An 18,269-nucleotide genomic window follows, 5' to 3' on the forward strand; every position below is an offset into this window, starting at 1 on the left:
ACCAATGATTACAATTTTAATCAAACTTAACAGGAATGGTCCTCAGGTTGGCCCTTTAAAAGTTAAACGTTGTGCAAATGGTTCAGGTCTGTTGCTACGAAGGTTGTTAAAAAAGTAATAGGACTGCAGTTCTACTGTTTACATTTTTTAATTTACGTGCGCAATTTTACAAAATATTGATATCGGAACATATTCTCTATATACAGAGAAAAAATCAATAAAATATGTTTAAAAATAACGAGTCTGTAAAAAAATTCAAATGACAAGGGGTACTCGACCCGGCGCACGCTAACGGCACAATAAAACATTTATGACGTCGTAAAAATAAAACACAATGTAACAAGCGTCATCCCTTATTAAATAATTCTCCATAATGTTCTAGGTGTCTAAATCATGTAACTATGACCAGACCTCATATGTGGAGATGAAGCGAGAAAGAAAAAGATCACATTTTCGTTCCGTCCCGAAAGCCGGCCACTCTCCGCTTTTTCTCGTATTCTTGTATTCTTATTGTAATCAATATAGATTAAACAGGCATGAACGTATGCTGTTAATGAAAAAGCGCATTAATTTACACATATAATCGTACGTTCTTAAAATAATATCATTATGTAAGATAAATAACAATATTTATCAACTGAAAAGTATATTTTCCTACTAGGAACAGCGTATCATTTTTAAAAGAAAAATATAAATAATAAGCGAGAATCATTATTACATTAATTTATTGATAACACGTATATCTACTCAAATGAAATATAATTTTGTTTGAAACAAAACATTTGGGTAGAACTGAATCAAGAGACCCGATGCAGAAATCAAACATGCCGGACAGACAGTTCGTGGACTGTTTACCGTCGATCATTTTGTAGCGCTTTTTCATTTAACGTCACTACCGTCCCGTCAATTTCCCGCTATCATTTTCATCCTTTCATCGTTTGTGATCTCGTATGTGCAGTTTTTAAATTGCTTGCACAAACTTAAAATGAGATTCCTGATAGCATATTAATTGTACTGTGTTAATTTTATGTTTTCGTATGTATCTGAAGGATTATCGCGAATTTGTTGGCAAAGTTTAACGATTGCACACATTTTCAGTGAACGTCAAATTTCCACATTTAACGTAATGACCACTGCGGTTTAAAACTTGATGATTTAGCCGTTTCATGTTTGAATGACATCAAATTTGGGAATAATGTTACCTAAATATGAAAAAATATGTTGGTGGAATGAACGGGGAAAAAAAGAAAATAATTTATAAAAAAAAGAAGTACAACTAAGCTTCAATTAACTGTTTTATGTTATGCGCCAGGTGCGTGTTACCATAGTTATTCAATAACACAGGGAACACGCGTTAAGCACAAGAATTCAATAATTTTATACTTAGATTAAAGAAAACATTTTCGATCTCTGTAAATATAAAAATATTCTAAATTGAATTGAATATAAAGAGGCAAGACTCTTAGTCCCATTACTTTTTGAACAACCCTCGTATTAGATGGCCTGAATAAGACCTAACTCCTTGTTTTTGGTGTACAGCTATGTAGAAAGACCACGTGTAATGTAAAAAGGGATAAAAAATATTTTGCATGATGCATGGTCTAGTGACAAACGCTATAATTCGAATAATTGTAATTAACCTTCTACACAAACAAAAGTCTGTCCTCAGGTGAGCGCTTTTGGGCCATTGATCCACCTGTTTTTCTAATCATCGGTTTTTAGGGCTCACTTTTTCCATACCTGTCATTTTCAAAAAGTTAGTTGGAATATAACCATGGAAGTCCTGTACATTTTTGCAGTGCTTTATGTTTAAATGATAATGTTTTCTATCTAGATCAAAGATTCTAATGCTTAAAATTGTATGATCCTTATTGTGTCGCTGTTAACATGAGCTGAATATGCTTTTTGCAAACGATTAGCTATTAAAATTGTGATTAGCCAATAATTAAAAAGGTAAATGCTAAATATAAACTTAAAACACGGACCACACTATACAAAGGCTGTCTCATTCTCAAAATAATTTGAACGGGATTGAAATATTTTGAAAGTTACGAATCGAAATTTCAGTGGGGTACGGGCTTTATTAATTTTTTTAGGCAAAGAAGATAACAAAATTAAAACAACCATAACAAAATATAAAGAAATGTTTAGTTTAACCTTTTCACTCCCAATTTTATACTAAGTTGGGTGTAATGCAACTGTGAGTGTTGATTAAATAATCCCAGGTACAATGAGGTGTAGTGATGCTACATTTATTGCTGGTGTTCAGGCTGATACTCAATGCAATTGAGTCTTCAGTTTTCATCTAATATTATTCCGCTATAATTGCTTTAGTTGGGGTCTCAATTTTTTCCACAAGAATAAAACATTAAATGATTAAGTAAGTCAATAGAGAGGAGACTTTGAATAAAAACTTTTAATTGTGCTCAATTATTGTTCATCAGTCATTTCATTCCTCATGAGCAATACCAATATCTTAAATATTTCATATTAAAATTTCAAATTTGAATTCATCCATCCATTCACAGACATACAGTTCATTAATGGTCTTCAGCAGTGAATATGAAGACATTTTAGGAAATCATTCGAAAGGTTAAGAAATCAAACAAAACTATCGCAAAAAATCTGGTAAGCAATGTCATTAATTGTAATGATAAGCAAGCGCCTGACATAGCGGGATGTCATAATTAGAATTGCTTACATATTTGTGAGGACTTTAAGAGCAATGTGAACAGAACAATCGTTTTGTTTGTCCAATTGATTTGGACCCAATTTAAATTAAATTATGGCATAATTATTTATTCATGTTTGATAATTCGTGACAGAACCATATAGCATACAAATACAAATCCTAGAATTCGCATAGCTGGAATTATCTGATTGTAAGCGATAATTGAATTCAGTTGGAAAAAAGTATCCAAGGGAAACAATTCAACCTGTATCATTAATACAAAACAATGAGGTCACCTCCTTTATTTGATGAAGATTAAGGAATCTAAAATGCAGCTTGTATGCAAGCATGTTTCATATTGACAATGGATAGTACATAATTTTATTAGGTTATTTAATTGTCAACAAATATTGCTTATTATAAAATCAAATACCGGCTTCCAATGAAGTATAATTACATCAATTCCAATATTCATACCTATGATTTTTTACAGAATTTCCAAGGTGCTAAATCAATGGCAGATACTATGTCATCGAGCACTTGCTGAATGCTCCCACTCTGACCATTTCCTGCAGAAAATCCGCCGATTTGAAGGTAAAGTATATAAATAATAAGAAATAGAAAGACTTTCAAAAATTATGTAGCGCACCAAAGAATGGTTACAGTCCTTGAGATTATTGTAATGAACCAGTTTATACATTCATAGATATTTTAAGAAAGGTTTGGTCTTAGCCTGAAAATAGGTTACTATATAGATATATTTGATATATTTAATATTGGATAATGTACGATATATATCACACTTGTCAACAAAATCCATATATCTTTCGTTGTTGGTTGATATATCTTTTACAAAATACTGTTAACATAGTTATTTATTGTATAACAAGCCTTCAATAATAGAACGATTTACTTTAAGTGCTGCAATAAAATATCATTGGTATGTGTGCATGTTTTAGACATAGTAACATTTTGTTTTCAGTATAGGACTTTAGGGCGTAAACTCCTGCAAATTGTCTAATAAATCACAGTCCTAGACTAATATAAGCATGCTTAGCGATTTTGGTGTAGATCATAAATTTCACTTATTTGTTCAAAGAAGACCGAAAATACTATAAATCAAATAGTAAATAGCCGGTCTCCTTTCAAATTGAGTTAGTAAATACTACAAGCCTATATGAGAATACTTTAATTATACTTTTTGATGACAGGAAATTGTATGGACCAGTTTCGTTATATATTTTAAGATATACTTTTTATGTTATATTGATCGATTGTGTAAGATGTAAGCCCCCGTGCATTTAAACTCAATCCATGCATTATTATACAACAATGCTGTCATAATTAATATCATTTGTTCTAAATATACATGCATTCAAACTCCTCTACGATATAAATATTAAAGTACAATATAGTCGTGTACGTAGATTTGAACTTCTATTGCTTTTGAACATTCCTTGTTCATGTCAATAACACTGGACATGAAGATGGACTTCAGTAATGATAAACGATTGTTTCCTTTTTTAGCAAAAGTTTTATTTGTAAATTAGTAAAACATAAAAATAGACAAATCAAAATATATGTGCATATACATTATAATAAAATGTTTCTGTTCGATTGTGGTAAAAGCATTAAAGCCAATTTTAACTTCAATCTCATCAGTAAAGCTGTCATTTAAAGACAGCATGGTTGTGACTCGAGTAGAGCTCTAACCTATGATCTCAAAACCGTGAGACAAACCACTAGCTCTATCAAAAATAAGTATCCGTGCTAATACAAACACAAAGCAACTGTAAAAGGAAAGCCCATGTCTCAATGTTATTCAAACATATCATTAATGGGCTTTCAGAGTAATCCAAGACTTGTAAATAAATGACAATAAAACATAAAAGTAAGATTTATTAAAACAACATTTATTTTTAGTTTGTTTTTCTTCAAACGAAGAATAAAGATATGGAAATCAAGATTTCGGATACGTTCCTTCAAAGGCATACCTAATTTATTTATTTTTAAATATCAGTTATTCAAAAGTCATCTTAGTATGATTTTGTTTGCTACGTAGGTAGATTTGATATTGATATCCGCTATATTTTTTCATTTATTTATACATGTATGTTTTATAATTGGTTTCAAGAAATGAGCAGTTAAATATTAAGTTAAATATTATAATATTATAAAATCAACTATAAATGACGGTTATCCGATTCAGAAAACAAAAGTGATGAGACTTGTGCCTTTATAGATGAAATGTTTAATTGCCTGGACCATTGTTCAACTGGAATCCAAATGCCTCAAAAGTTTGGGTTCTTTAATTTGATTTGCAAAAGAAGTATACTAAGAATAATATAGATAATGATTGTGTTTGTTTTTATTAAGAATTATGTTACTTTGTACCTTTTAGATATTAATTAATTTGAAAAATGAGGGGGATTAAATCAATGATCTTAAATTGTGCAGACCTAAATATTTATATGAAAGAAAACATCTCGAAACAAACACAGTCGTGTCCCTTTAAATATTAAACGGCATCTTCTTTGTATCTGAGCATAAACAGTGGATGTTATCACAGCAACAAATTTTTTATTACAGATTTTCTGAATCAATCATATGGCAATCATATGGCGGTATATGATAAATAGGACTAGCCCATGTTCAAATTATAGAGTCCCATACAGGTTTAAATTGCACATTAAAGTGATGATGACATTTATTTAACACTTTAACGAAAAGAATTTTTAAATACATTTGGTTTAATGAGATTATTCCAAAATGAATTTTTATATGCAAGCTGATGTACTCGTTACGATAGTAATTTCAAAAATGATTTTAACAATGTTTCAAGTTCTTGAATTTTTATCGATACTTAATTTCTAGGTTTTTAACTGTCCTTTGAGAAATTTGGGTATTTAACCATAGGCAATGTGATTGTATCTCTTGAACGATTTTAGTACAGAAATTTCAAAAGCCCTGTAAGAACTAAAATTAGTCCAGCAGTAACAGATGCTGCCCCTGAGCATGTACAATCTTCTACCAAAACGACCACTGTAGTCATCCCAGTCTTTTTTGTGGTGTCATCATCGACTGCATGTATAACTAGGGAGTATACGTTTGTGGTGGTACCAGAAATAGCTTTAGCAGTTTTGATAAGTCCACTGGCCTCGTCGATGGTAAAGTCGCTATTTGTATCTCCGGCTATATAAATGAAACGTATTACTTATTGAGATATAACGGCAATATTATACGCAGTTACAACGATAATAAGTGATAATTACAATGATATTATTGTTCAATACTCCTATTTATCTATTGAACTACTTTTTCAGATATTTATCTTTTGCAATGAGTATCTTCAGCTATTCTATCCATCATCGGAAAGTATTTGTTATCAAAAATACCATGTATTATTTTTTAAGACAGTTATGGCTGTGATAAATTATGCATTGAATTTGAGCCGAGTCACGCATCTTTTAATAATCAATGTGTGAACGCGCGCTTTACAATTGCAACGTCGTAGAAAATATAGTAGCCTGTATTCGTAAACAGCATTTTTTTGGGATATTGATTAAAATTAAAAATGCTATTGTTACAATAGCTGTTCCAGCCCCCGTGAAACATATATTGAATTTGATCATGTTTCGTGAAAATATTACCATATTTCACTCAAACGTAAAAACATCATCTTTAGTATTTAAAGTTTTCTTCTATTTTTTCCATTGACCCGTGTCCCGTAAACAACGATAAATAATGGCTATTTTTTTGCATGTTTACAACTTACATCATAATTTATCATAAACAAAAGTAATGGCGGAATTGTGTGACTGAAAAGTTTCAAAACATTATGTTTTGTCGTTTTATAATGTCACAGGTCTCTTGCAAAGCATATTAGCCGAGTGTTACCTCCCATCAGTCGAAAATTAACTAAATATTTCTTAGTCCTTCATCTATAAGACATACTTACAATGGATACTGTATTTCAAAACATCACCGTCATCAGGATCAGTTGCAGTGACTGTCATAATGGTTGTACCTTAACATAAAATTTTAAAAAACATGCATTAATGAGAATATAATTATTCATCAATTAGAAAACAATTTTGTAATTATCCTTAAGTTAGTACGTAGAATCAAATTTATGTAAAATTAAAATGGCGTTAAGAAGACGGTATAATAATTACAAAAAGGAAGAACATGAGAATTTCAACAAATTTACATATTAATATTTCAACGAACAATTACACCGATATGAACATATACATATCTTATGAAAAACTGTCGTAAATGTTCCAACTTATAGCTTTAATAATGTACATTCAATTAAATATAGAACACAGCAGTTTGCGAGCTTTCGAGTAGCGTTTTTGAAAATTGGCATGTAAAAAATTGACCGTATTTGTGATTAGATTCCGTTGATTTTATTCCAATTTAAATGATAATTCACATATAATGACATGCTTCACTTTTTAGTTTTGATAATAATTATGTTCGTTTGTTAGATAATAGTGACATTTATATGGTTTTATATAAAATACCGCTTTCAATTTATGAAAAAAATCATTTTGCCCCTTTTAAAAAGGAAGTTTGGTGTTATATAAATTCATATTTTTTTGAAAATCAGATGTCCGTATGCAATAGAAATACACATGTTTATGAAGAAGAAAAAAAACCCGTTTCAATAGGGTAATAAAGCCGGTCAAAAATCAAAGATAACTATTACTAAAAATGGTTAAGTGTAATTTTGAATAAATTATCAAAAAGGGTTTGTAAAAGTTACCAATTGAAAGACTTATAAAGGCATGGTAGCTCATTTGTTTCGTTCTTAAAGAACAAAAACGTTCAATGAAAGACTAGGGGCGATGTCGCCAATTTGTCAATGCAATTGAGTTTAAAAGACTTGCCAATCACCACTGTTGGTTCAGAAAATGTTCTTTCTACATTGATTTATTGTTTTCTTAAATTAAAGCAAGCAATTAATTTATCAACAATAGTGTGAATATAATTATCCTGTATTTGTAGCTTGCAAATATGAATACAAGATTTAAAAAACCACATAACTTAATTTATCTTTTCTGTTAATATAGCCAGTGTATCATATCACAGTCATATACTTTTATATTTGGAAAACTAATTGTACCTGTTGCGGAGTCTTTGGAGATGCGTTTGCCGCTTGTAGCCTTTGCAAAGGATGGTGCCTCATTTACGTCTCCCACTGTGACTGTAATAGTCGCTATACCTACTTCATCATTATTGTCTGTGGCCCTGAAACACACTTCTTTCTTATAAACTATCATATCATTTATTATCTTAATTGATTTTTCGTATTGTTTAAGTATACAAAAATTCAGTTTTGTCAGTGTTACAGTGTGTCAAGTTAATTATCTCAGTTGTTCACAAAAAAAATCAACATTTTTCAAATGCAATGTTGGAACTTACATTAACATTAATCTTACTTTTATGAAACAAGTACAGACATATGTTACTAACAGAGCCTAAATAAATTTACTGATTTTAAATAATTTAATTAATTAATTAATCAAGTGTTTATATCAATTATTGTTAAATGATTTATTACAAAATAAATAAATAATAGACTAATAAACTGATTAAAACAATACAACTATGTACATACTTTATCTCAAGTGTATATGAATCCTGAGTTTCATGATCGAGTGCCTGTGTTATTTTTAACTCCCCTGTAGAGTCGAGAGTAAATGGTGCGACCGCTGTGACCAATGCGTAAGTAATAGTCTTAACAGTCTCGTCTGTCTCTGCAGCATATGTTTTAATTGTTGTGTCCAATGCTTGGTCCTCATCCACTGATAATGTTCCCGTACCGCTATCCCCAGTTATACTAGGTGTTGTCCATGATGTGATGTCTGCATCTATTTAAAGATAGGCAAATGTTAGAAATATGTAAACAAAGTGTTGAAGACAACAAGTTTATAGGATAATATCGATTAAGTGTAAGAAAACATCAAACTATAGCAAAATGTATTTTAAACAAAATTCAATTGCAACACTTTTAAAAGATAATACCGAATCAATGTTCAGTGTGAAGATATATTTTCGATAAAGTCGTCAGAGTGTGTGTGAAAACAAACAGACAAAATGTATACGAATAAAGATGTTTTAGACGTAACAAAGTATAAGGTTTCAGTTGTCATTAGAACAAAAAATAAAATAGATAGAATTAACAGTAACAAAACCTTATCAAAAGTCTTTTGAACCTCGTCTTTGAGGAAACAATTTATTATGAAGTAAAATACATAGCTGGAAGTGAAATGAAATGCATTCCTTTTTACATATCTTACTTGCAAGCATATGCTATTGGGAAGACCCTTTGATATGGAACGCCATAGCTGCCTTATATAAACACTTCTAAAGTGGTCATGTCCTTTTGACAGATATTGCTGTGGTTCTGATAAATGGTTATGTGGTTTTAATAAATGGTGATGTAGTTGTGATAGATGGTCCAGTAGTTTAAGTAAATGGTGCTGTGGTTTTGATAAATGGTGATGTCGTTTTTGACAGATGGTGTTGTAGTTTAAATAAATGGTACTGTGGATTTAATAAATGGTGCTGTGGTTTTGATAAATGGTGATGTCGTGTTGACATATGGTGCTGTAGTTTAAGTAAATGGTGCTGGGGTTTTGATAAATGGTGATGACGTTTTGACAGCTGGTGCTGTAGTTTAAATAAATGGTGCTGAGGTTTTGATAAATGGTGATGACGTTTTGACTGATGGTGCTGTAGTTTAAGTAAATGGTGCTGTGGTTTTGATAAATGGTGATGTCGTTTTGACAGATGGTGCTGTAGTTTAAGTAAATGGTGCTGTGGTTTTGATAAATGGTGATGTCGTTTTGACAGATGGTGCTGTGGTTTTGCTAGCTGGTTTTGTCATTTTGAATATTGGTGATGTAATTATATATATGGTGCTGTTGTTTTGATACATGGTGCTGCAGTAATGATAAATGGTGAGCTCGTTTTGATATATGGTGGTGTCACTTTGGTACCTGGTGGTGTGATTTTATATATGGTGCTGTTGTTTTTATAAATGGTGCTGTAATTTTGCTATATGGTGATGTTGTTTTTATAAATGGTTATACTATTTTGATGTATGGTGATGTTGTTTTTATAAATGGTTATACACATGTACTATTTTGCTACATGATGATGTTCTTTTTATAAATGGTTATACTATTTTACTATGTGGTGATTTGTTTTTATAAATGGTTATACTATTTTGCTACATGATGATGTTCTTTTTATAAATGGTTATACTATTTTGCTATGTGGTGATGTTTTTTTTTATACATGGTGATACTATTTTGATGTATGGTTTTGTGATTTTTTATTAAGATGATGATGAACTATTTATAGATGACCTGTTTGTTTACCGGAACATTTTGATTGGTTATTTTAAAAAAATGGAGACGTTTTTTCGCCAAATTCTATACACTCTTATCTGAGCTTCATCACATCTTGACTGTTATTTATCCCTAAGTATTTCATTTCCTGCATAAATAATTTGCAGATAAAATCAGGCGTGATCTTTTCATTTTCAAACATTGTCCACAAGTTACCCATTCCAAGGTTTTTCAAAATTGCTTCCCTTGTTTTCCACCAGTTTAATTTTAATTTATTAATCTCAGAGAAAAACATTTAATCCTTTCCTTGATGAGCAAATTGTCAAAAATGGCCGTTTTCATTGGAAAGTCTCCTGTTAAAAGTTCAAATTGCTATGGAACTATGAAAAATGCTTCGATACTGATGAAAATTGGCACAAATGTTGACTGGACAATAGCCTCTGTACATGTTACAGCATACTCAACCTTAAATTTCCTGTAAAATTGATGTGGATAAATGTGAGATAGAGCAAAAGACTTTTCAGCGTTGGTTACACGTTACCTTACGATCGACCTGAGGCCATTTTAGCCTGTCACATGTCCAAAATTTTATTGGTGATGAGGGGGACTGCCGCCCCCTTCAACACCCCCCCCCAAAAACAGAAGGGGGCACATCCCCTTTCTGACAACCCCTTGATGTACCATTTTGATGGGAGCGGCGCCGAAGAAAATAGGGTCACTTTTTAACAACATTTCTCAAACGAAAAACAGTGTCTAAGGCTTAAATAGGGCATTTTGTACTGTCTGAGGCCTCATAAGGGGGGGGGGTCACCAAGCCGTCAAATCACGTCTATATGAGGTAAAGTCTATTGAAACGACATAACCATTTTTCAAAATTACAGCACCATCTCACAAAACGACATTACCATTTAACAAAATTACAGCATCATCTAACAAAACGATATAACCATTTAACAAAATTACAGCATCATCTTACAAAACGATATAACCATTTATCAAAATTACAGCACAATCTATAAATAGCACAGCACCATCTAACAAAACGACATAACCATTTATCAAAATTACAGCGCTATCTACAACAACCACAGCACCATCTAACAAAACGACATAACCATTTATCAAATCGACAGCACCATCTAACGAAACGACATAACCATTTATAAAAAAAACAGCACCATCTATAAAAACCACAGCACCATCTAACAAAACCACATAACAATTTATCAAAATTACAGCACCATCTATAAAAACCACAGCACCACCTAACCAAACGACATAACAGTTTATCAAAATTACAGCACCATCTATAAAAACCACAGCACCATCTAACAAAACGATATAACAATTTATCAAAATTACAGCACCATCTATAAAAACCACAGCACCATCTAACAAAACGACATAACAATTTATCAAAATTACAGCACCATCTATAACAACTACAGCCCCATCTTACAAAACGAGATAACCATTTATCCAATTCACAGCACCGTCTATTGAAACGACATCACCAGGTATCAAAATTACAGCAACATCTTTAAAACTCACAACACCGTTTAACAAAACTACAGCATCATCTATCAATTCGACTTCGCCATTTATCAAAACGACATCACCATATGTAAAAACGACAACACCATCGATCAGTGCTACAGCACAATATTTCAAATAGACTTAACCAAGTATTGAAATCACAGCACCATTTATTAAAATGACATCACCATATCTCAAAACCACTGCACCGTTTATAACATGACTGCACCATATATCTAAATTATATGACCATCTATCTGAACGACATCACCATATATGAAAATAACATCACCATCTATCAAAACCATAGCACCATCTATAAAACGACATCACCATTTATCCAAAGGACATCACGACTTGATAAGAGTGAATATAAGGCAGCTATGGCGTTCCATACTTTGAAGTTGTATAAAATATTGTAGTAGGGAAAATATTTTTGAACGTTTCAACTGACGTGTTTGAAAATTTAATTACTTATAAGATCGATGTTGTTGATTCTGATGCTTTATTTTGGTATAAAGATAAACTTTGTTGTTTTAATACGGTAGAGATAGTTTGACACAGATTTAAAAAAAGTTTAATATCTTCTGCCTATATATAAAAGTATTTGTGAGGTTAATGAACACTTAAATGGGTTTGTAAAATAGATATAATTTTGGAGTCAATTATTTTTATTCATTTCCATTTTTTCTATATTATCATAACAGCAATAGATATTCTGCGATGACACTTTAGCATAGTTTATAACATGTACTAAATTTATTTTAATGTTGTTATTCTTAGACACGTACAAAACTGTCAGTTACTAGATAAATGTCAGTTACTAAATAAAATCAATTAATTTGATAATTAATCAATTTCAATTAATTATCAACTTAATTCATTTACTAAGATAATATAAACAAATACATAGATATTGCAAAATAAAAACAAATCAGTAGATTGACGATAAGTAACATTATACTGATGGCACTTGAAAAACTTTATTAACTTTTTTTGCAAAAAAAAAATTAATAATGATGAACTATATATTGCTATATTTTTTTTTTACTTATTTCTTTCGATTTTTTAATAAGCTTGATTTGAAAGAAGTCTAACCGTTCAGTGTTATATATTTTGATATGAGAATATAATATGTTATAAAATCCTGCTTTGCTTCACATGCTCACAATTATTATGGTAGAAAAAAATTCTTATGTATTATGGCTGCTATTTTATTAAAATAGATTCTAATTTGTTATAAAACATAATACGTTTATGTTTATATCGAAAACTTAAGTTAAATTTTTGTTATATTTGTTGTTCAAAGTTGAGTATTTCAAATTGTAGTAATTTCTTTGCACGGTTATTTGTTATCTAAAACACCTTTAATCATTACACTTCCCGAGTTACTATAAGTGTTTTATAAAAAGCTTAACATGATGCACCGAAAAATTGTCAAACAATTAAAAACAGATAATGAATGATATTAATTAAAACGATAAAACGTCAATGTTTTTTTTCTCTCAGAGCAAAAAGCACAATATCAAAATTTTTATATTTACCTGATCTTAAAAACAGTCCAAGAAAAATCAGACAAATAAAAGCACTCGTCCCAACGCCTTTCGCCATTGTTTCGTACAGGCAGATTTACCTGCAGCAGAAAAAGTATGTCTAGTAAAACACTCGGGTTCTGGCAGCCCAATAAATAGCCTGAAGTTCATGTTGTTCTGGGGTTGTCATGGTACTGGGACAAATAGCTAAGAATACATTAACTTGCAGGAAAATTCTGCAGATATTTATGGGGCAACAGAGACTGCGCATATGATCATTTATTAGCGCATGCGCCAACAGACTATTATTAAATGACGTTGCAAAACAGGGATGGCTTTATTTACCGTGACAAAACGTATCTAAGGTAAACAACATAACAAATTATCAATTTGTTAATAGTTTGATGCCCATTGATTAGTTGTTTGAAATTAAATAAAGTCTGTAGCTTGTTTTTGCAATTGCCATTGCTACAGTTGTCTACATGATTGCTTGTTTCAGAAAATAGTTAAAAATTATTGACGCATCCTCCTCATAGATGAACTTCTGCGAGTTCTACAAGTTATTAATGCCATTTTGGTTTCAGACAATTTTGCTTTATCTAATTATGTAAACAATTTTAATTTGTGCAATATCTCGGGTAAATTCTTTCTTTCAAAGATGCATTCAAAAATGGTTACAAGATTATAATCGCAATTTATATTGTAGCATCAGTAAGTTACGATATCAAAACATAAGGCGGCTGTAATTTACCAGTAACTGGGACACAAATAAATGTGATCGTACAAAGCTAATATAAGAACACTTTTCATATGCCCGCTAAACTCATTGTGGAGAGCGTCGAATTTGTAATGAAGGGTTCGCTGGTTCGATATTTGAGCGAGGTGTAGTTTCTCCGTAAAAATTGGTCCAGGGCAATTTGTAAAATGGTTAATTGTCGAATAAGTTGTCGGTCACATGCGGAGAAAATTAGTACAAGCTGTTTAAATGGCCCGACCGTAACAATTGGTCCCGGACAAGTTGTATATCGGTTATTTATGGTTACAGTGGAGATATAACTAACACAAATGTGTTTTTATCGGCGTAGAAATCCCAGATAATCTTACAGACAAAAAGGACACTTCTCATCCCGAAATTGATATATAATTGGTTTATAATTTGCCATTACATTTCATGTCATGGGTAATTGATTTCAACACTATTGACGGTGAGGTAAAAATAGTGCTTAAAACAACACAATAACACAGAGCGGATGACGCACATTTGATAATAATTAATTTATATGTGAAAAATATATCCCATTTTAAAACTAGTTTGTTACTCTTTAAAAAAAGATCTGACTCTGAATTTATTGTTATAGCTTAGTAATCAATGTTTATGGAGCCAGAATGAATTATAAAATCGATATATCTGTCCGTCAATTTGTTTTCCCGTCTATCTGTTTCATTATTCCAAATCTCATGTCTCTTTGCAGAAGTGTAACAAAAATTGTTTTGTACAGAACAGATAATTAATTCAGATTCATTTTATTTATAGATATAAATACATATATTTGTCAACGTGAGATACGAAAAGAAAAACTTAATGTAAGAGAAATGTTAGAGACTCGATACATGAAAATCAAAACTATTTATAATGCTTAAGGAGCTAGAACAGTGACTATTTACCTTCCTACAGTTAGTAACAAGTATCTTAAAGCAAGGGCGTTTTTAACGAGCAGTGATATTTGTACATGTATGAGCTAAATCTTATAATTAGGATTCAAAAATTTGATAACAGATGTTATTTTGATGTAAATGTCCTTTATGTATTTTTTTCCATAATTTTGATACATTTAAAATGATATTCATCTTCTATTTCTAAATTATTACAACATAAACAATATCGTTCATTACGGAGATTAGGACTTTCCGCTGAATCTTCTTGTTTGGATTCTAAGGGGTAGACTGCTCATTTTTAATTTACAAAATTATAGTTAGAAATAGATTTACAAGACGGCATGACTGCTCTAAGGTGAAATTTTGTTTCCTGTGTTATTGAAATGAAAATTATTCTAAAATTTTTTTTTAACTTCTGATGCTCAATTGTTTTATCTCTCCATTTTATCAGCTTTATGCATGAATTAGATGATAAATTATCGTTCAGACTTTCACGTTTGACATACTTGATTACAAGCATTTAATATTTATAATCTTTGATGAATTTACGCAGGGAGTGTTTTTCTAGAGATAACCCAGCTTTTTATCACCTTATTTCATGCAAGTGGAGCATAACAAACACATTAAATACCTTGAAAAAACATATCTAAGTCTGTTTTATAACATTTCGAACAGCTTTGACTATTGTGCCACGAAATAATTATACGATACTAAAAGAAACCAATCAGATGTTTTGGATTATTTAGATAACAACCTTGTATGTTTCTGATCAATACAAACGTAATGCTAAAAAAGACAAGTGGAATAATGTTGGCTATTTGCAGTTTCAAAATAATGTGATCGTTCTACTCGCGATTAACTAGTTCATGTATGAAACGAACAAATTACATGATACTAAAATACAGTTATGTACTGCCTGTCTAACAAAATTTAAGCCTTCTTAGCGAAAAACACAATTATATAAAAAGTTTTTATCGCTTTCCTTCTTGGGTCATAAGTCACGCGTTACAATTTCAAACAGGCCTCCCAAGTTTCCTTTTTGACTTATTTTATTGATCTGTGTGATTACGGATCCAAAAAAGAACAATTGTGTACTTCAAGCGGTTTGTTTAAAAAATGTAGTAAACAAGATGTGTATCAAAACGTGTGTATATAGACACATTAAATCTGAAAAGAAATTTCCAAGAATATGGCTCAAACCTAACTTTGATTATTATCACACTTTATAATTAAAGACAACAAGCTCATTTGCATTCTCAAATTGTATAGAAATAACAAACAATCAATGAAACTGTATCGTTCTTATGATAAAAATGAGTTATTTGTTGTGTTGCTAAAATATTGATAGAACTTCTGGAACCGAACAAATATTTATGAATAACTGATTGCTCCATTGCTTTGAAGATGCTAGTTAATCATTATATCATTTTTCATTAAAAAATATTGAACAGGTTTTGTGTTATTTCAAACATAGAAAAAAACGCATGCTTATGAGAAATGTGGTTGTTTCATAACAATACTTTCACCAAGTGCAATAAGTGATCACATTTATTTTGCTTATCAGTTTTTGCAGCAACTTGGCAGCTGCGTACAAGCTCATCAAATATTTAGAGTGCAACTTCGTAATTTTGAATGCCTGTCTAATATGACAGCATTTATTTGTTGATGTCGTGTTAAAATCGAAATAATATATCAAAATCGGTGATTTTATCGCTTGATAGAATACATGTTTGTCGTTCGGATGCGCATCATTATGTCACGAGGGCGTAGCAATTCTTTGCATCAGAACTCGAAACAGTTATTTTTTTGAGCGATACAATTATAGTTCGGGGTATATTATTTATCAAGTATCAATTTTGAAAAGTAATAATCCTATTACAATCGAAGCCATGGAATTAATCAATGGATATTTTGCAAGCAATATGATTAAAATCAACTCTAAAAATGTCCCGCTTTTAAATTTGACCGTGACTTAATACGAAATTATTTCTGTTTACCTAACTTGCAATCATCGGCGAGCTTTTATTATTTTGAAAGCGATGTGGTTTCTAATTTTAGCCCTGGGAAAACCAATTCTGAGTGGTAGTAATTTTCACAATTAAGAGAACAAATATAGCGTTGTCCATATAGCCGACAGGTATATAGACTGGCTATTAAAATTTACTATATTATTTCGAGTCAATTTGTTACAAAATACTTCAGACATTTTTTGTTCTTACAAAAATCAACAATTTGTTTAACTTCCATGGATAACGATATTTTGATACTTCTTCTTATGCCTATCTAAAAACCGGTTTGATTGCATGGCTAAAAAAAATTATCGGGAAATCGGGTAAATACGGTCGTCATCAGTTCTTCTTAAAAGATATAAACAGATCTAAACTTTAGTCAGATTTTTAGAAGCAAATTCTAGTGATCATGTGATTGTGATAGTTTTATGATATTAATGTTACGTATTGCAATTTAACATGATGTAGTGGCTTCCGTGGCAAGGCGATTAAGGTCGTTGACTGCAGACCACTCACTGCTGTTGGTTTGAATCCCGCCAGTGACTTTGATGGCAGACCTGTTATATTTTCGATCATTCGTCCAGCACGACATACATGTAATTGTTTCGTGTACATTATTGTGCTATTTTTAGTGGGTTTTTTCTTTTGTTTTTTTCTTGTGCTTTTGAACTTTTTGTTTGTCTTTTGATGTCATGTCTGTGATTTGCTGGCTTCATAACCTCTGATTCACTTTCAAAATTCCATTTTGTTTAGTACAGCCCATTATTCTTGTTCAAGGGCGCAAACTTTCTTTCAATTGGGTACCATACGCCGTATGAATACATCTTTGGATGTTTCTAACTTCAAAATGTTATCATTTTTGTGTTAAGATGTTGAAGTATGCTTAAGCCAGTGCTAGGGGGCTTTGATCGTTATTTGCAATTTCCAGTACCGTCAACGAAAAGTTCCGTCAAACCGAACCTGCAACATTTTCATTTTTGGCGGTCTTCAGGAATTCCCTTTTTCTCTATTTGTTGGATTATTTAATTAGATAAAACTATCCAGCTAGCTTACGGAACGTCGGTTGGTTTTCTCAAATGCCCGCTCGTGCCTGAGGTCTTTTACCAGCAAAGCTACAATGACCTCTACTACATGTACTACGTTAATGCGACTGAATCTTTAAATTTGACTTTTTACACTAAAAAAGCTAAAAGATAGGCAAATGATAAGAGAGAAATGTTATCAGGAATAATTAGTCATCACAACTATGCAAGAAATATTTGGCGTATACATTTTGTCTTCCTATTTGGGCAAAGCTGGATATAAGTAAAACACTTAAACATTGCATGTATGTCTTATTTAGATACGACTTGGGAAGTATTAAAATTATGATCTTGCATTATATGAAGAATAAAAACAACAGAGATTTATAGAAGAAACAACAACAGCAAACAGAAAACGAAAAGCGGGAAATTGAGACACAATCAATATGCAACATTGTTCATTCTAGAATACTTAACAC

General features: G+C 31.3%; 1 protein-coding gene across 5 annotated transcripts in view; it reads right to left on the bottom strand.

Moving 5' to 3' along the window:
• The window catches only part of LOC132751262 (cadherin-23-like), a 63,043-nt gene that overhangs the window by 37,737 nt on the left and 7,037 nt on the right, over positions 1-18,269 (bottom strand). For 2 of the 5 annotated variants that reach the window (XM_060741418.1, XM_060741416.1), the window contains exons 2-4: positions 13,116-13,204; positions 8,298-8,550; positions 7,803-7,927 (exon numbers count right to left, since the gene is read on the bottom strand). In XM_060741418.1, the coding sequence (XP_060597401.1) occupies positions 7,803-7,927; positions 8,298-8,550; positions 13,116-13,182 (445 nt within the window). In that variant the 5' untranslated portion in view covers positions 13,183-13,204. Of the gene's footprint in view, positions 1-4,424; positions 5,864-6,629; positions 6,699-7,802; positions 7,928-8,297; positions 8,551-13,115; positions 13,205-18,269 lie in introns of those variants that run through there. The other 3 variants (XM_060741417.1, XM_060741415.1, XM_060741419.1) reach the window with 3 other exon arrangements.

Source organism: Ruditapes philippinarum, unplaced genomic scaffold, assembly GCF_026571515.1.
Source record: "Ruditapes philippinarum isolate M1 unplaced genomic scaffold, ASM2657151v2 ctg2096_1_1_1_1, whole genome shotgun sequence".
Classification (NCBI taxonomy): domain Eukaryota; kingdom Metazoa; phylum Mollusca; class Bivalvia; order Venerida; family Veneridae; genus Ruditapes; species Ruditapes philippinarum.